The sequence below is a fragment of the Phodopus roborovskii genome, unplaced genomic scaffold, assembly GCF_943737965.1.
Source record: "Phodopus roborovskii unplaced genomic scaffold, PHOROB, whole genome shotgun sequence".
In the NCBI taxonomy this organism is placed as follows: domain Eukaryota; kingdom Metazoa; phylum Chordata; class Mammalia; order Rodentia; family Cricetidae; genus Phodopus; species Phodopus roborovskii.
Window position 1 is genome coordinate 3,466,075 of NW_026126622.1, and position 19,683 is coordinate 3,485,757.

Genomic DNA, 19,683 nt, shown 5'->3' on the forward strand with positions numbered 1-19,683 from the left:
AGATAAGAAGAGGGGGAGGAGGAGAGGGAGAAAGAAGAAGTGTTTAAAGGAAACCACATATAGTATGCCACTGGCAGTGAGAGTTGCCCACAACTCCAAAATGACTAGAAATGGCTGAAATCCAAAATCACTGAAGGCCTCTCCCTAGGAGTCCATATCACAGTGGGTTCCCATCCACTAATGTTGGTCTGTTTTACGGAGGACTTACATTTTGTGGCTGTTTCCTTTCAGAAGGGACCAGCAAGGTCCCTTTCCACAGTATTCCCCTCCCCAGTTATTATCTTGGGAGGATGGAGGTAGGATGAGCTGGGAGGACTGAGCTAGAGTGTGCCTGAGGCTGCAGGTGTGGGAATGTACCCTTTCCACAAAGATCAGCGAGCAGCTCTGCCAACCTTCTGTGCTCCGGTGGGCAACGACTTAGCAGAAAGAGGCGTTGGCTCACAGAGGGGCAGAAAGAATGGGTGCCCCTGTGGCTCTGTGTCCCAAGTGCAGCAGGGCCTGCTGAGGACTGGGATGGAAAGCCATTGGTCTGATTTCATTCCAGAGGCTTAGGAAGGGGGGGGGGTCTAAGTCACCCGAGACAGCAGGAAGGAATGATTGGAACAGTTACTGCCACCCCATGGTTAGGGTACCATGAGTTAGTAGGAGAGACATGCAGCCTGCACACTTGTCCTGGGAGGGCCCGTGGAGCATACCTGGCTGGGAAGTCAGTCATGAACAGCTCTGGGACAAGCTCCTGCAGTGGCACTGGGAGGTCTGGGTGTCTGGGGCAGGAGATGAAGTCCCGTTCAATGGCTGTCAGCACACAGTCTTCCATATCAAAGTACTGCACACTCTCTGACTTCTCATTCAGATCAGCATGTTGGGCCCGGGATGTCTCGCAGACGGGGCAGGGTACATATTGCTCCATGAGTGGAGTTCCATCACTTTCTGTGGCTGTCAGGGCTAAATGGGGACAGAGGAGGTCACAGGTCCTCTGGGCCTGGTTGGCTTTATATCAGAAGTCCTGACTGCTCCTGCCTGGGCTCTAGGGAGCCAGAAATCTGGTATCAATCTGAGGTACCTTATTGCTTTGGTTTTGATTTTAAGGCAGGCTTTGACTATGTAGCCAAGGCTGGCCTCAAACTCAAGATTCTCTAGCCTCAGTTTCCCAAATGCTAGGGTTACAGCATGTACCAGTCATACTTGCCTTTTGGTGACCTTTTGAACAGTAAAAGAGTTGATCCCAAAGGATTTGCCAGGGAGGGGTTACCCCATGGTCTAGACCCAGAGTAAAAGTATCCTGCAGCCCTTGGAGGTCTGGTGGAGGTGGGTGGGACAAGAATGGTGGGACTTCACCTTTGTGGCTGAGTCTGAGTCTGAGTGACACTCCATTATCCCAACCATAGTTAATACAAGTCAGAAACAGAAGGCCTGTTGGAGTGCTCTGGGGGAGGCAAGTCAGGGGATAATAAGTGTGAAAGATCACAGGAAAGCTGGACATTTGACCTGGGTTCACCTATTAGGAGTTATATTGTAACCCTCTCATTAGGAGGTGCTAAGAAACACCCACGGAAGTACCCTGGGGCAGGGCAGTGTCCTGCTTCATATAAGACAGTGTGGATTCCTAGATGTCCTGCGCATTATCTGAGATTCATACATATCCACAGTGAGCGACTCTTGGCCACTGGCTCCAGGACACTTTGTCTCAAACATTTGGCTGAGTTTCTTCCTGTCTCACATTACTGTCTATTGGGTCTACCTGCCAAATCCCCAGCACCTACTGAGGCAGGGCACTGGCGGTAGGGTCCTATGGAGTGGTCAGAGAGGTGATACAGGCCTTGGGCCCCCCTCTTGTATGGCTAAGAGCCCTCACGTTACCTTGACTCACATGCTGGTTGGTTTTCTCCGAGAACCTCTACCCAAGCCACTTTCCATGTTGGTCACTCTTTGAAGCCAGACTCCATGTCTGGAATATGCATCGAGTGGCATCCCACCACATCCTTAAGCATTGTCCTGCCCTCCTGGGTTGGAAGGCTCTGGGGCGGGTGAGTAGTCCAGTTCATGCAGTTAGCAGCTCCTCCCACTGCCTTTTCCCTGCTGACTGTTCTCTGTCTGCCCCAGTAGCAAAACAAACAGGGGACCCCAAGGGGTTTGCTTCAAAAAGTATTTTCTTCGGGTCAATTGTCAGCGAGGAAATGGATTCAAAGAGTCTAAGGGGGGCTGTATGGGTGGCTTGGTCAACACCAGGGTGAGCAGGGGCACACAGGGAAGGAGGGGAGGGCACTGCAGCTCTGGTCTCCCTCACTGTCCCTACACTAGGGACAGACATCCACGTTTAGATCCCCCTGGTGCCACGCACATATGTCTTCAACTTCCACGAGACATACGTATGGCTCACACTAAGCATGTCTTTGGGCCATATGTGGGCCCCAGAGGCCTTCCCCCTATTTATGATAGGCAGCCAGGAGTTCTAGTTCTGTTCCCTTCCCTGTGGGTCACACTGGTTCCCACAGCACTTCCTGCCTCAGCCCAGAGCTGGACTCCCAGAGTTTAGGGCTCTTAGGCCAAGGGCTGAATCCTGGTGGCAACTTTGCTTTCTCAAAGAGGAAGTCTTGTTCTGATTTAAAATACAAATCTATAAGCATGGTCAAAAGCTTGGTTCTACAATATTCTCTTACCAGGAAACCACTGATCAATCAGGGAATTGACATGGTCTGTGATAAAAGCCATGGCCGAGAAGTCCCTCACTTCTGATTGGCAGATGATTTTAATCCCTCCGCTTTTTTTCTTCTTCCAATTCACATCTGAGGATTCCACACTGCGATCCGGAAATGAAAAGAAGCCTATTGCCAAACTGCTCTGGAGCTGGGGGTGATTTCCCTGCTTCCAAGGGGTAGACATAATATGCCTGCAGGATATTGAGGTGACTCTTCTGTTTATATACCCGTGTTTATGACCAACCTGTTCCTTGTCCCTGCTCCCCCAACTGGAGTGAACTGGAGCCCCGCACTTTGGCAGCCTGCAGCCTATCTGGAGGGAGGTGTGAAGGGAGGGCAGGAAGATGGGGCCATGGGACAAACACAAGGAGGGTCTCTGTTTCCCACAGGCTATCATGATAAGCCCTTCTCAGAAGCAGAATTCTGACTCCAAAAGGAGCACTATGTCAGGGCTGTCACAGGACCACTGCATGGACACCATGCCGACCCAGCAGGCAGGCAGGCAGGCAGGCAGACAGGCAGGCAGGCAGGCTCCCGGACATTCCCACCTGAGGTAGCCTCCATCGAAAGTAACCAGCAGTCCTTCTTGCCAGTAGATGGTCTGATTTCTTTTGACTCTGAATGTGCTGCAACGATTTCTCTGGTTTCCTGTAAAACTGTAAATGGTGACTTTCCGGTTCCTGCTTTTTGTATTCTTCTTGTTTTCAAAAAGCTGAAAGACAGAGAGAAAAGACCCTGCTTAAGAATTCTGGGCTCCTCGCTGACCTTGCACAGAGCTGGAGAAGGCTGGCCGGACCCCATCTTGATAAATGGCCACAGTTTTCCCACCCGCGCCCGTTGCTCACCCCCCCCCCCGCCAAGTCAAAGGTCACATGATCTGGAAGGGTCTCCAGGGTACCCTGGGAACAGATTTTCCAAGCGATTACAAATAGGCTGTTCTTCTCTCAACACTTTCCTCCCTGATTTCACAAGCGAACATTTAATTAGATAATGTAGACAGGAGGGAAACATGTAACAGAGAAAACAAACAGTTGACAACTTAACACCCAGAAGGAAGAACTTTAAGATTTGGGTAGGTATGAGGCCAGGAGTTTTTCTCCTACACATACATATGAAAAACAGTGATTCAGATTGTGTTTCTCACTCTGAATGCTCTTTGGTCAGGGGATGTAGTTCAGTGATAGAGTGCTTGCCCACCATGCCCTAGGCTAGCATGAATCACAAGCATTGAAAAACAAGGTATACTTTGAAAGCATCAGGATTACCATGCCATTAAAAGCTCGTTTAAAATTCATTTTCCTAAGGCTATGATAGTGATTTCTCCAACCATTCCTTCCACTAGGTTGGCTCTTCTGCTCCAAAACATAGCACAACTATGAAAAATACACGAAGATTTCTCTGGTTCCCTCAGTTTAGACATTCCCAGTGGGATGTCTGGTCTAGGGTCTGCCAGTTTTAAGGCTCTGGGTCCATAGTGAGGTTTGGAAAACAAGAGACTATCATCACAGTCACTGCTCATCAGGGCTGGGCAGCTCCTGGTTCTTTGTTGGTCTGATAGACCTACAAATACAGAAGCTATTGCCACAGAAATCTGCATGTCTTTGATGAATGCTGATGCTGAACTCTTCTCCTCTCTGTCCTCCATCTGAATTTTAACAGGATTTTATTCTGCATTGATTTCTCAGCGAGGCATGCTGTTAGTGCTCCCACCCAGCTGGGAGCTCAGCCTCCCACAATTCCGGGGAGGGGAGAGCGCAGTGACCTCCCACTTAGAACACTGCAGGACACAGTTCAAATGGAGGGCAGAGGGACAGATGGAACCCTAGGAGAGGCAGTGCCAGCCCCCACTCTGTTAGCCAGCGCATTATTTTGGCATCATAAAGAGACCCCTCCCCCCAATCCACAACAGTTTTGATTGATTTTCAGCCTCTTGTGTTTATTTTTCTTCCCATAAAATGGGAAGATCAAAGAAAACCTCTACTGAGCCCAGAAGATATAATTCAATAAGGTCGCTCTAATTAGAGGGTGGCAAAGAGAACTCAGGCAGAGATCAGTGTCAAAAAGATTCAAGAGTTCAACAGTTGGAGTGCATGCCAGGGGCTCACAAACTGTAGAGTGTGTCACGGTCCCCTAGATGTCTTGTCAATAACAAATAGCTGGACCCCCATCTGAAGTTTCTGAGGTCTGGAGCCGGGGCTAGGCAATGAGCATCTCGCACCCACCGGATCTTGGGTGAGGTCAATTTCACTGGTCTGGGAACCCCACTTTGAGAACTCCTGCTCTAGGCAAATATTACTAATGTGTTATTGTCTTGCATGAAATTAGTGTTGGCTGGGCCGCCTCTCCATAACTCTGGCTGGACCCACACAATCCATGGGTTGGCTCTTATTGTGAACAAAGCAAGTGACTATTTCCATGCTTGGCTGCAGAGTGGCATCACCAGGAAGCTTTACAGTCTTAGATGATGCCAGCTGGGCCTGGTATGCATATCTAACTCCCATCCTTAGATTATCCAGTGAGATGGCTCAGTACAGACGACGGCCCACATGGTGGAAACAGACAGTCCATTCCTTAGGCTGTCCTTACAATGATGCTCAGGTAGGGGTGCTTACAACCAAGATTTTAAATTTGGGTGATCTGAGAAGTGCTGTGTCGACTAGAGATTCCTTTCAGATAATTCAAAGTGTACAGTCAGGACAGCAAGTCTGTGAAGTCAGGGCCCTGGGGAATGATTAAAAATGCTGGTTCTTGGCCCAGCTCATAGCTGCTCCACCAAAACTACGGTGGCTTGGTGGGGGACCCTGCTTCTGTTAGAACAAGCTCCACAGTGACTAGAAAACACTTAGGACCATGACTCCAGGAAGGGAGTAGGCAAAGTCATGTGGGTATGTATTCCCAGCCTAGGCTAAGGGATTCATGCTATGCTTTCCTCTCAATCTGGAATGAGTCATATCATTGCAGGAGAGCAACTTTCAGTTAGGTCCCGATAGCACAGAAGTTGTAGCCTTCCCCCACAGTGTGCTTTTAGAAGCCTCCCCCACCCACCCTTATGCCTTCCCTTCTCAGAAGCTACCTGCAGGTCCATCTCAGCCAAGCTGATCAGCATCCGTGCTATGAACCTTTGCCAGAAGCCAACAGGCACGAAGCTCATCTTAAACACCCTCTGGATGGTGTTGGCCATTGGGTGCCGCATGCTGTGGGTGTCCAGCCCAGGTTTGGATGGAAGGAGGTGTGGTAGGAGGTAGCTGAAACACATAAAGAGAGCATTGGTTATCATGGCCTGAGATCCACTGCAGGACCCTGGTCCCTGCAGATGCTGGACTGTGGGAAGGCCTTTGCTCACAAGGCTCGGGCTGCCAGGGCCCTCCCTATAGAGTTCGAGAAATGAGAATGACGTGGAGGAAAGATCTGAAGACATAAAAATGCCAGACGCAGCAAATCAGAGTTGCTTTTCAGAAAACTGGGTTGTGGTTGTAAAATCACTTAACACTGACTTTGGTTGGTGGAGGAAAAGCAAATACAGCTGCTCAGCTGCTCAGTTCTGAGGACACTGCAGATACTGGGGTCAGAGGAACTGTTTTTTTTTTTTTTTTTTTTTTTTTTTTTTTTTTGTCTCTGAAGCTGTTTATTGTTCTTGGCTAATTAAAACAACACAACGGCCTTAAAAATTAGAACATGGTGGTTTTTGCACAAAACAAATGATGTTTTATGAGAACATAAGTGGACAGAGTTATCATTAAAATGTTGTGTCACTATGTGACCTAGGTGTTTTTGTCTATGGTCATTTAAAAAAGCTGGCAGCCAGGAAGTTCCTTCCCACAAATGGATCTTGAAAGTGACATCTACTATGTGCTACGAGCTATGAGCTGAGGGGCGGGCACAGGGGTTAGTCTGTTGATACAGAGGCTGGATTTTTTTTTCTCTTTAAAAAATTATTATCAAGTATATGGATGTTTTGCCTGCAAGTGACCCTGTGTTCCTCATGTGTGTGGTGTCCATGGAGGCCAGAAGAGAGCATCAGGACTCTTGGAACTGTAATTACAGATTGTTGTTGGCCTCCATGTGAGTGCTGGGAATGGAACCCAGGTCCCCTGGACGAGCAGTCAGTGCTTTTAACTGCTGAGCCATAGGTACAGCCCCTGGAATCATTTCTTAATAAAGACTTTGCCTTCATCAATCCCAGTCTTGCTGAGAATGCCCCCACAAGTGTCACAGGCCACATGACAAAAACTCTAGCACCAGACATGAGAAACCTCTGTCAAAGAGGTCAGGAATCCAAGAGATTCTCAAAACAACATAGGCTACTGCCATTGACCTTTGTTGCCTCTCAAATAGCTAAGTTGCCTATCGCCTAGGGACAACACTTCAGACACTTCAGACACAGGATCTAACATGAAAGTCTTCTACCTGAGGGCTAGCTTTCATAGTACCAGAAGGCACTGTGCAAGCTGCCAGGAGAGGGGAGCAATCAATAGTCATATCCAGCTGTGATCCTAGGAACCACAATCATCTGCACAGCAAAGTACCGCTAAGTGTGCAGTAGTGGCACTCATGTCTTGGCAGTAACCAACAGCTATCTAATTTAAGGCCTGTTCAACAGGAAGGAAATCATGCCAGGTGCTGAAGTGTGTCCAACTAACTGGGGCTAGTGAGATCATGGATCTTAGAAGCAAACCTAGACACATGGGCCTCAGGGTTTAACATGACAAAACCGTTAGAGCAGTGCTGTTGATTCCTACCATCTTGGGAGTTCCTAGGTGTAAGAGATGCTACTCTATGTAATATAACCTAATTTACTCCTGACAGCAAGAATATTAACAGTAGGTAACAGTACTATTGTTATTCTGCAGGGAAAAATGGTGGCTGGGACTCAATCTCTAGCAGTTTGGTTTTACGCTTCAACCCACTGTGCAGCAATTTCATTGGACTTGACAATAATCTGGCTGATTTCTATTATTCAACCACACACACACACACACACACACACACACACACACACACACACACACACAAGAGTGCTAATATATCCTTACTCCTTTAATCCACTGACATAAAACTTGAATGTTGTTAGATCACAGCAGTGTAAACTGACACCTTGAGCCTTTATTGCCAGTAGCAAGGGTATGGAATGAGGGGCCATGATACAGACCTTGATTTTCTTTGAGAGGTTTTTCTCTGCTCATGGTCCCATATAAATGGAGCAAGAACGTCTTGAGCACCATGATTCCATCCCCTGACCCCAAACCCACATGGCCAAATGTAAAGTAGGGCTGTTTCTGTGGATGGCTGGTTTACACCAACAGAATTTCTAGAATGCTGCCCAGGGACCAAACCAGCTTCCTAGGAGTCTCTAGTGGCAACACTGTAGGGCTCTAGAGTTGCGGTACAGAGTGACGATGTGTTCTAGGGCACATGTATCATAAGGGTCTACAGATTTGGGGTAGTAGCCACTGCCATCAAAGCTAGGAAGTGGATGGAAAGATCCAGGACATCAATGGAGACTGGGCTGCCACAGGGGTCTGGTTCCTATGTGCTCCTCTCAGCCCTGGCCCTCTCAGGGGTCCCACTCCAGGGTCTGGGGCATTGGCAGGTCTCCTGTTCAGGAGGGTGAGTGCGGACATGGAGTAATGCAGGTGACAGTGGGAAGAAGAAAGCATCAGCACACTGCTAAGGATGCATATCCTAATACTTATCAGAACCGCATCAACACACTGCTAAGGATGCATACCCTAATGCTTATCAGAACCGCATCAACACACTGCTAAGGATGCATACCCTAATGCTTATCAGAACCGCATCAACACACTGCTAAGGATGCATACCCTAATGCTTATCAGAACCGCATCAACACACTGCTAAGGATGGATATCTTAATGCTTATCAGAACCACTGAAAACCACACCAAGAATAGATAGAATGAATAAAAAGACTGAAAATGTGACTAACTCAGAAGAGAGCAGAACAAAATGAACAAACTAAATGGTATAAATAGAAAACAAATACTAGGCTTAAATCCAACTATAAAACTAATCTCTTAATGTAAGTGAACTAAGTATTTCTATTTAAGACAGAGACCATCAGGTTAGGCAATTCATTGGCAATAAGGTATTGTATTATAAACACCCAAATAAAGTTATAATAAAATAATTCGGGGGAAAGGGGAGCATTTGTAGTTAAAAGATAAACGGCCTTTAAAGCTGGCATGTGGTTATTTTAAAATCAGACAAAATGGATTTCAGGAAAGAGATTATTACTTGAAGTAGTGAGAGACACTCTATAATAAAACAACAATAGGGCAATTATGACAACATCCTGTCATACATATCCAACCACAGTACCACTGTGCTTTGGGCCTTTAGTAAATAAAATGGGGATTAAACATAAGCAAAGCCATTTCAGAACAGTTAAGTTTATAACCAAGGTATTTGCTTAGCAGGGGCGTGGATTATACAGCATGGATACACAGGACAGAGGATGAGTCATGTCTCAGTGGGTCAGAGTGGGATGGTGAGAGGTTTCATTATGCTGCTTGGAATGTTGCAGCATTTTAAATGAAGGAATTGTTTATAGCATTTCCTATTCTATATTTTCACACTCAGATGGTCCACTGGTAGATGAACCTATAGAAAGTGAAACTCTGCATGAGGGGAACCTACTGTAGATATCCTCAGTATGAGCAGAAGTGCTTTGAAATATTCCTTTACACTGTGTGAATATATGTCATTGTGATTGGTTTAATAAACAGGCTGACTGGCCAATAGTGGAACAGGATACAGTTAGGTGGGAAAGCCAAACAGAGTCGGAGGAGTTGCAGCAGACACAGAGAGAGAGCAGGAGATGAATGTGCAATGTTAATGAAAGTACCACCATGTGGCAGAGGATAAATAAGGAATATGGGTTAACTTAAAATGTAAGAGCTAGTTAGTAATAAGCCTGAGCTATTGGTCAAATATTTACAATTAATATGAGCCCCTGCCAGGACTGAAAGTGGGCAGCTGGGAAGGAAAAACTCAGCCTACACAGAAGAATAGCTCTTGTGAGGTGGTAGAGTCACACAATGGAGGGGTAGAGTGGGAAGCAAATGTTAGGGTCATAAAGAAGAATTTTGGGCAGTGTGGATGAGGTACTCAGTGAGATGAGGTAGCAGAGGAGAGAAAACAGGGGTCTTGGACATGTTCCCAAGTGTTACACCAGACTTCTAGGAAGCAGAATTGTGGAAGCTCAGGCCTGAGCCGATCAAGCCAGCCACCCTTACTGGGTGCATTGTGAGTGCATTCTGAGGCTGCAGAACTGACACGTGTACTCTTGTCACAGAGTGTTTTCATTTATCACATTATCAAGCTAACTACTGCCCCAAAAGGAGAACTTCCTTTGCATATTTTTCTAACTCCTTTTCAATAAGTGGATTTCTTCCAACTGCCTGAAAAGAGTAGCCTGTGGTACTAGATGCGGGGTGGTCAAAGTAGGGCCTATTGCATCTACCCTCCTGCTGACCTAGGAGGCTAGGTAACTGGTCACCCCCAGGAGCTAGTTATCCTGGTGGTGATAGCTCTGGAAATCTTGTTGAGGCCACCAGTGTCCTCAGACCCCACTCCTTTCTTCAGCATATACCGGGCTGTGGCCTCACCTGTCATTGGCAACAGGAAGGGCAATCTCAAACTTGGCCAGGAACTGGAAGTATTGCTCTTCAGTCTGTTGGGTGAAGCCTGTCCCCACCAGCAGCATCCTGAGGTCTTCGGCTTGGATCACCCCATTCTTAGCCACTGACCGTGAGCCCTTGATGTTAAAGATCCTCTGCAGGCATTCAGACAGCCAGATGGGGTCCAGGAAGTAGAGGTTCCTCAAACCATGGCTCGTGTCTGGGAAGTGCAGCAGGGCTCCTGTTTCTATGAGGAAGCTGATGGCTGCAGGGAGAGAGGGAGGATTCTGGGTCAGAATCACAGAGGAACCAAAAGGGACTCAGTGATGATCCTGTTCCCAGGAAGAAACCCGTATTCCTGGTATTCCCAGGCCCATCAGACAGGGTGGGCAGCTGGGGCCTGGTGACACACCATGACTATTACTAGTGTCCTGAGTTGGTCAAGCAACTACAAGTAATCCTTGTTCTCAGATTGAATAAGTGTCACTACTTGATGGAATTTACTTATGACCCCCAATCCTCAAACAACAGTTGACGTGCTTTTATAGTTATGTGTAGATGCATGCTGACCTGTGGGAAAAATGTGAATTGTCCTGTGTACATGTTGCTAACTGAGCTCTCATCCCATGAATGCCCATTCTATGGTGTATTTATCGCCATGTTTAAACTTTGTGCACTTGGGGTAATTTTGCTATCTAAAATGACCCTCAAAAACAGAGCTAAAGGTAGTCTAGTGTTTCTAAGCACAAGACTGTGATTTATAGAGAACACACGGCATTAGATTAGCAATGTTTAGGCATAAACTATAGAGGCCACTGTGACCTAACAAATCAATGCTATATGTTCAATAATTAATAATGTATATGCGCTGACCAGTTATGATTATCAACTTGATACAACCAAGAATTACCTGGAAGAGTCTTGATTGAGGAATGATCTGGATCAGTTTGGCATGTGTGCATGTCTGGGAGATCATCTTGGTTATTAATTGACCTAGCTCATTGTAGGCAACACCATTCTCCAGACAGGGAGTCATAAATAACGTAAGAATGAAGAAAGCTAGCAAGAAACTGAGCTGTTTCTTTCTCCTCTTTACTGGATGTGATTTGACTAGCTGCCAGTGTTTCTGCCTTTACTTCCCCTCAGTGATGGACTGTAGCCTGGGACTGTAAGACCTTTCCTCCCCTGAGTTGCTTGGGGTCAGGGTATTTTACCACAATGAATGAAAGGGAACCAGAATGGCATAGAACAGAGGTGTGTCTGAGACAGTAAACAATTATTAACTGCTTCACTGACGACAGTGTGACCGGAGGCAAGCCAATTCTAAGTACCATGGATAGTAAGAACTGGTTGTAATTGTTTAGCCTCGCTATCTTCCTGGACTGAGATCCTGGAGGGTGATGACACAGAGGCCGTGTTTGTGTGTATCCTCTGCAGAGCAGCTGCCATGTTCTCTGTCCAAGGAAAGAAGGGCATGGGGGAGGGACGTTGCAGGGAGGAAGCACGAAGACAATCAGAAATGTTGAGTGTGTCAGGTAAACCTGCTGGCCTATTGTGCTGGGAGTCCAGGTGGAGCTGTGACAGAGCCTCATAGGTGTCTCATGCAACCCTACCCAAGGGCTTTGGACTTCTGCCTGGCCTTCAGGGGCCCCATACCGATGCCCCTGGGTACACACTCCCGACCTACCAGACTGCAGGTCCTCATAGTCTTTTATGTCATTGCCAGGCGTCTGCTCCACCAGCTGTCCCAGCTGCCTGTCCGTCAGATACTGTACTTCATCGCCCAGACGACGGCGCTGCTGTTCGGCCAGTACAGCCTCCTGTAGGCTGATGTAGCTCCTGGGAATCTGGGTGCAGGTGGGGCAAGGCTGAGGCTCTCAGGTCCAATGGGTGCTGCCTGTACCAACACTCCCCACCACCCCACTGTCTGGTCCTAGGGCTAGAGGACGTGTGTTTGCAGGGTGAGAACTTCAAAATTAAGTCAGCGTATGACTTTGCTCCACCTCAGTTGGGGACATGCACACAGACACAGTGACAACAGACATCGTAATGCCAGGACTATTGCGATAGACCAGTGACCCTGCCTTGTTCCCACTAGAACTACTGACTTTAAACACAGATATATGCCTCTCAGAAAATGGCTGTAAGGGTTTAAGTTGGGTCTCGCCAGTGGGAAGTAGGACCTTCTGGCCTAACTGGGTGAGGGGACACTTAAGGCCTAACTGGGTGAGGGGACACTTACCAGCCTGCCAGCAAGTTTCTGACAGCCGATGGTACTGCCCACATCCTTCATGCTGCACGTGACGTGGAAAATCAGTTGCCGTAGCCCTTCCTGCCCTTCCAGATTCTTGCAGGAAATCTCACTGTGTGTGCAAAAGATATTGGAGCTTAATCAATGTATCATGTCTTTGTTTGGGGGCACATAGCACCCGTTTCCCTGGAGGTTTGTCCCAAATGCCAACAAGTCATTAAAGAGAACAGGAAGGCTCTGGAGGCTTTGCTCTGTGTATAGTCCTATGCTGGGGACCCTACAATATGTCGCTTTGGTCTGTCTTCCCAATATGCTGACTTCATGGAGGAAGAGTGAGGCCAGGAGGTACCAGGGCTCCCGTGGATGCTAGCTGCAAAAGAGAGGTACATGCTGAGGCTATGACTCTGAACCAGCCAGCACTCCTGTTATTAAAGACCCTTCCAAGTCTTTCTTGGGGCATACCAAGAGTGCCTCAAACCCAGATGCTGCATTCTGAGACAGGCTGGCAGGCCATCCTGACCCGAACACCTGCACCCATGCCATCCCACCCAGAGTGAGGGGATCCAAGAGCAGCTGCAATAACACACATATTATTAGGATGGGGAGCCTCGCTGAAAAATGAGTACCAGAGCCCTGACAATGTGATGGCTACTGACAGGAGGTAAACTGAGCAACACACACAGGGTGGCCAGTCTCATCTGTATCAGTCCTGCCTGCCTTCACACTCTGCAGTTATTGTCAGACTCAATGGCTGCTCTTACATCTACTTGGATCCAGTGCAAGGACTGGGATGTCTGTCCTCCAATCAGTGATCTGAAAATACTATGTAGGTGCTCAAGCTCATGTCTCTTTGTCCCATGGAAGCTGTGTGCTCTTGGCACTGGTTCCTCATGGGAGGCGAAGGCCCAGAAGGAAGCACAGTTTGGGCGTCTTGAGACCGTCTCTAGTCATCTAGTGGGCCATCCCCTGCTCTGGGTACCTCTCTGTCCAGAGGAGCCTGGCCCATCCCCAGGACAGATGCCAGGCAATTTGGGGTCTTGGTGAACAGAGCACACATGGCAGCAGCAGCCAGAGAGGTAGGAGACACTCACTGCAAATGTTTGAAAGTGATATCTGGGAAGCCCGTAGCTCTGGACCCTGATGGAGAACGGCAGAGTGCCAGCACATAGGCACGCAGTGTTGCTATCCTCTCCACTCGGAACTTGGCTTCGATTAGGTCCAGGTGTGTCCCAACCACCAGCACAACAGCATTTGGGGCCTTGGCCTATAACAGAGAATCACGCAACTAAGTCCTATATATTTTCCCCCCTGAATAAAGAGTGGGAAACTGTTACCTCAGTGTGTAAATGTGTGAACCCTGGATGCTAGTGGCCCACACTCAGACATCATCCTTTGGAGTTGAACATTATGGGCCAGCTGAGGTGCCCTATGACTCGCTCCATGCAATTTAGCCCATGGAGAGGGATGTCTGGTCCCTTTAAACACCTGAGGGTGAGGCCTGTGCCAGGCCAGTGGTGCCTTTACTCTGGGAGGGAGTGCCTTGCATGCATGGGGCTATTAGGTCTCGGTAAATAAGAAAATGACAAGACCACTGAGCCCTAAGGACCAGGACGCCTCTGAGTTCTCAGTGTGGAAATCACGATCTGGGGCCCCCTGGGAAAGCCCTTCAATAACAATCATGTTTCTCCTGTGTACTGTCCCTTTGTTCTTGAGCCACACAATGCTTTGGAACACAGAATCCTGGGGCGCTGAGTTCTGAGCACTAGAAGACAAAGATGGTGGCTCCTCACCTCAATGTTGAGCAGCCAGAACTGGAGGTTGGCCACGGCTTCCTCCCCCAGTGCCAGGTTCCAGACCACCACGTACAGGGCCTTGTCCGTGAAGAAGCACTGATTGACGGTGGCCATGCTGGCAGGACCCCCAATGTCCCAGACATTGAACTCCACGGACTCAACCTATTGAGCAACAAGGCACAGAATTGGGGGGGGGGTAGGCATTTGAGTGACTGAGGAAACCATAAGAAAATTTACAGCTTGGAATGCATCTGGAAACGACATGACTATAGACTCCAGTGTGTCTGAGTTAGCAATCCTGACAAGGGAAAAGAGCCCAGTGGCCTGAAGGTAGACTTCTGGAGCTTTATTTGCTGCAAACAGAGTAGGGAATCTGAGGAGATCATGGCCTGCTGTGTTGGTTATCTTGGGCTCCTCACAGTTGGAAGACATCTGGTGTCAGGAGGGACCCCACTTTATCTGTGCAAGGGCCAAATGGAGAAGGCACCCTTGAACTTGTGTAGATCAAAGGTTAGCACCCACCAATGAAGCTTGGGAAACCCCTTGACGTGAGAATCCAACAACAGGAACCAGGTTGCCAGGGAGGCCGTGGAAATGGCTTCTCTGTCACTGCATGAGCTCAGAGCTGGCTCAGAAGCCAAGGCTATGGTCAGCTGTAGCCAGGAGTTGTTTCCATGAGGCAGCATTTGGCCTCCAAGACATACAAGCATGCTGACCTGGTTTTGTATACAGATGAAAGCAGACAGCTGTTCTCTGCCAGCTAAAGGTCAGCTGCGCAGGGCGGGATGGGCCTTGGTGTTCACAAGAGCAGCCATGGCTTTCAAGTGAAGGCGGTTTCAGGCCATCCACCCTTTGAGCCTGGGCACCCCATGGACTGGGAGAAAAGCTGGGAGCAAAAGTGACTAAGTCATTGTCAAAACCGCGAAGCCAAGGGTACTGTAGAAAATTCTGGTTATTTTAGAGAACTGTCAGACGTGAGTCAGCTAGAGTCACTCCCTGTCTGTTCCGAGTGGGCCTGGTATTCATTACCTCATTGTTCGGAACCCAACAGGCAGGACCCTGCTCTTATTTTTATTTTGGGTGCTGGGGACTGAACTCTGGCCTTTCACATGCCCAGCACAGGCTGCACTGACGTGTACTCCTAACCCCAAGGGTCCCATTCTTAGGAGGGCCAGCTCCGAGTGTGTTCGCTTACACCCTGGGAAGGCTCCATTTCTCAAACTGGATCTCCCTGATTTGGAAGGGGTTTTTATGTGGAAAAACTCTGCAATCAAACTTAGCCCTCATTATGCTGGGCTTGGAAAAGAAAACCAGGCTCCCGCTGGACACAGCCTCTCAGCTTTCTACCCTGTGAATCTACCATCTACCATGGATCCCTGAATCACCACATCCAGGCAGAGACACCCACACTGTCTGGCACTCAGGGCAAAACCACTTTACGTCTGTTCTACGGATGGGGCACTGTTGCGGCTTGAACTGCAAATGTCTGCTGCTGGCTTCTATCCCCTGCTGGTGAAATCGGAGGCTCTAGACACGTGGGGAGGTGAGACATGGGGAAGTGGGTCACTAGAGGCAGGTCCTTGGAGGGCATCATCCTGGCCACTCCCTGCTTCCTGTCGCCCACAATGTGAACAACTGTCTTCATCACACACATCAACCGGCACGATGTTCTGCTTACTAGAAGGGGCCAAGCAACAGTGGAAAGAACCACATGCATGTGCTCCCCTCAAGTCATTTCTGACAGGTATTTTGCATTTTGGTCACAGCAACATAAAAACAAAAACAAACAAACAAAAAGAACTGACACAGGTGCCAGGCTGAGGCCCCACAGGTTCTTTTCTGCTTCAAAAGGAAAAAGAAAAGAAAAAAAAATATTTCTACCTACTTGGTCCTGAATATACAAGAAGATGATGAACAAGTAGACAGGTTGGTCTAGAATTCATCTTAAACAGGATATTTAATGGAACTTTTTCAGGGCTTGAATGGAAGTAGGAATCAGGGAGGACAGGGCATTGACTCCCAGGGTTCTTTCTCAGTCTCCTTCTAAGGGGGCTGAGAGATGCTGAGGTATACCTTACTGTCTGCTGTGGTGCTTAGTTCTTAGTCCTAGGGAGACCCACCCCAGCCTGTTGGAAGCTAGTCACTGAGGCCAGCTTTGAAGTCTGAGGATGCACTCATTAAGAGCCTCATTGGGAATCCAGCAGACAAGCAGGGTCAAGAGCCACTGGCCCAGAGCCTTGACTTCATTATGACAGAAAAACTATAACAAGGCCACGGAAAGAACTGATTCGTCACTCTTGGCAAGAGCTGGTGCAGAACAGCACAGAATGTCTTGGGCCTTGCACTCAGAATGTCCGCATCTCCCGGGAAATGGAGAACAAACAGCCCACAGGGAGGTCCCTCCTGCCCTGCATTCCACCATCCTTCACCTTAGCTTTGGAGCCTGCAGGTCTCTGGAGCTCCCACTTGGTGGTCCTGATGGTGGCTTCGCTGTGTGCTGCCTGGGGAGCCTTCCCCGTCTGTAAGATCTCCAGGAGTGTGGACTTGCCCTGGCGTGGGGGACCCACGAGGATCATCTTCATAAGCTTACACTTCTCTGCTTTGCGCAGCTGAGCACGCAGGAAGGACAATGTTGCTTTGGGGCCTGTGAGAAATCAGAGGAGGGGACAAGTGGATACCCTAGATGATGTATAATGGGGATGCACTCACATTTCTTAGGAGGACAAATTCCATCCCAATTTCTATGTGTTCCAAGGGAAGATGAGGAATCTGGGAGCAGGAAGGGATTACAATAACTACCCCTCAAATTAAGTGTGACAGTCAGGACTAAAGGACAACATCCTTGGTGCCCTGGTTGGCATATTTTACTACTAGCTGTTCCCAACTGCCGTTGGTAGCTTATCGCCGTTGGTAGCTACTGTGTTGGGGCCACTTTCATAGCATCTTCTCAAACTCTGAAGTTGGAATTGGGCCCATGGTTCATTTGCCCACCCTTCAAAGCTACCAAGGGAACCCGAGTTATCTTTCCAAGGCGGTGAGGAGGCCGAGGAGGCCCTACCTTCCTTCCTGATCTCTGCAGGCACATTGCCAATGTTCAGATCTTCAATGTCCAGTTGCCAGAGGTTTCCCAGCTGGCCTAGCTCAGGAGGGAGCTCTCGGAGGCCAGGGTTACTGAAGTGAGCAAGTGAGAGAACAGGCACATGCGTGAACATGTAAGCCTACAGCTATCATAAGCCACCACAGTCTGCAGCCATTGCCAAGCTCTATTCCACACTACTCGCCTTGGGTCTTAATTTCAATATTCTGTTTAAACACTAAGGCCTCTACATCTCTGTATCACCAGTAGTGGAAACATTAGTTCTGTCCTCTGTGAGTCTCTATAGCTTCAAACTGAGTCCCCGCCCACAACTACCCTCTCTCCTTCGCTAATGACACTACCATCAAGATAGCCACTACTCCCTCTTGAAATCGCTCTCCATTTTCAACCTTAATGCAGCAATCTCTACAGTGCTTAAGTTTTACCCGCTACTTAAGCCCCAGTGGGATCTGGTACATGTTAAAGTTCAGTGCATGAAGGGATCAGGGATGCAGCTGTCCTTGTCACTGTCCCCCAGCCAAGCAGCAAACTGTGGTCACTCATCTTCCTCCCTCCACCTTTCATAACACCCAATGGGAAAGCCCCGCTATGCTTCTCAGTAAGTGGATGGCTTCCTTCTGCCTGGTCCCCAGTGATGCGAGGGAGGACTTCTGCTTCTCTGGGCTGCACCTGCCCTCAACATGAACTTACTTGCCCAAGTAGAGTTCCGATAAGTTCTTCAGCAGGCAGACTGATGGAGGGACTGTGTCGAGGTGATTCTCATTCAGATAAAGGACCTCCAATGATTCACTCAGGAAGGCTGGGAATTCTAGCATGCATGCTGCCAACAAAAGTCAAAAGAGATCCTGCTTCTGGGCAGTTCTAGAATACTGCAGTGGAGGTCCCATATAAATCGCTGCAATGTCCGCAGAGCATGATGGGAAACCTTCAGTGCTCATCTCTCTGATCTACCAATTCTAATTCTACAGACATCCTGGCATGCACATGTGACAAAGATATAAGGAGGGGGAAACTTGGTGACATTGTTTGCAATAGCATAGGAAGAAGAGTGGCATGTCCTCTGTTGCTACATGTCTGCAGGGGATTTGCTGAACAATGGAAAAAGGTGCAGTGATTACAAAACATGGTACAGGTCACATGACTGTAAAGTGATGGCTTCTGGAGAATTGGAAAAGCCAGGTGCAAAACCATACCTCTTAAATGGCTTGAGGCAGAAAGTATCTGCAGATATTCACATGTGTATTAACTCATCACTCAAGTGTTATATACATACATGCATATAAAACACATGCATAGACACACGTATATGTGTGTATGCTACACACACTCACAATCACATCTAGGGAAGAATTTACTAGAAATCCAAATGCTCATTTTGTTTTTAAATATACAGTATAACCTCTTCAAGGAAAGAAAAAGATAATCAACAAAGAAACATACTATGAGCCAGTTTTTTTTTTTTTCTGTTTTTCTTTTTACAAATGTTGCTTAAGATGTTACTCTCTGAAAAACCAGCCAACTCTTTAGTATTCAAGTAAGTTCATTCATGAGGCTAATTATGGGATTACCATTAAGATCACGTCACATTTGCTGTTTCCACAGCACCCGAGCCTATGTGCAGAGAAAGAAGTTCATACAGAGCTTGGAAACACACATTAATGGGATTCAGGGGTTTAGGCTGCAGCAGGATCTCTAAGGAAACTTTATCCTCCCCACAACAAGCAGAGAGAATGGACAGGACATCCCACTGTGAATTAGGGAATCCAGGATGCATGCACTGGCTCAAAGTCCCCTTCTGGGACTGCCAGCCCAGGACATGTAGAGGATAGAGAAGGCAACATTCTTGTGTGGGGCTGAACTCATGTTTGGTTACCTAGATATAACTGCTTCCTTCAGGTGGGCATCTCTCCACTCATGGAGCGGCAGAACTGATGACCACAAGGCAACCTGGCCTCAGAGAACATTCTAGGAGAGTGATGGTACCAGACTACTAAGATGAACGTCAAGAAAACCCTGCCCAGCACTGTGAGCAGGATTTCCTACAGCTGTGGAAACAGCTTTGCAGCAGACTCGCCAAGGGGACTTTGTCCTACACCTTGTCCTGCAGAAAGATGTTCAAAAGCGCTTTCTTTCCCCTTTCAATGAAACGGTCTCACACTTTCCTGGGAGGGAAAGGTGTGCGGAGGGAACACTGTGCGGCTGGC

General features: G+C 48.1%; 1 protein-coding gene across 1 annotated transcript in view; it reads right to left on the reverse strand.

Moving 5' to 3' along the window:
- The window catches only part of Lrrk1 (leucine rich repeat kinase 1), a 132,794-nt gene that overhangs the window by 22,372 nt on the left and 90,739 nt on the right, over positions 1-19,683 (reverse strand). The window contains exons 12-23 of the mRNA XM_051206467.1: positions 18,170-18,299; positions 17,441-17,553; positions 16,812-17,026; positions 14,380-14,544; positions 13,681-13,853; positions 12,581-12,701; positions 12,026-12,185; positions 10,327-10,603; positions 5,773-5,944; positions 3,248-3,411; positions 2,661-2,800; positions 696-945 (exon numbers count right to left, since the gene is read on the reverse strand). Coding sequence (XP_051062424.1) covers positions 696-945; positions 2,661-2,800; positions 3,248-3,411; positions 5,773-5,944; positions 10,327-10,603; positions 12,026-12,185; positions 12,581-12,701; positions 13,681-13,853; positions 14,380-14,544; positions 16,812-17,026; positions 17,441-17,553; positions 18,170-18,299 — 2,080 coding nt within the window. The remainder of the gene's footprint in view (positions 1-695; positions 946-2,660; positions 2,801-3,247; positions 3,412-5,772; positions 5,945-10,326; positions 10,604-12,025; positions 12,186-12,580; positions 12,702-13,680; positions 13,854-14,379; positions 14,545-16,811; positions 17,027-17,440; positions 17,554-18,169; positions 18,300-19,683) is intronic.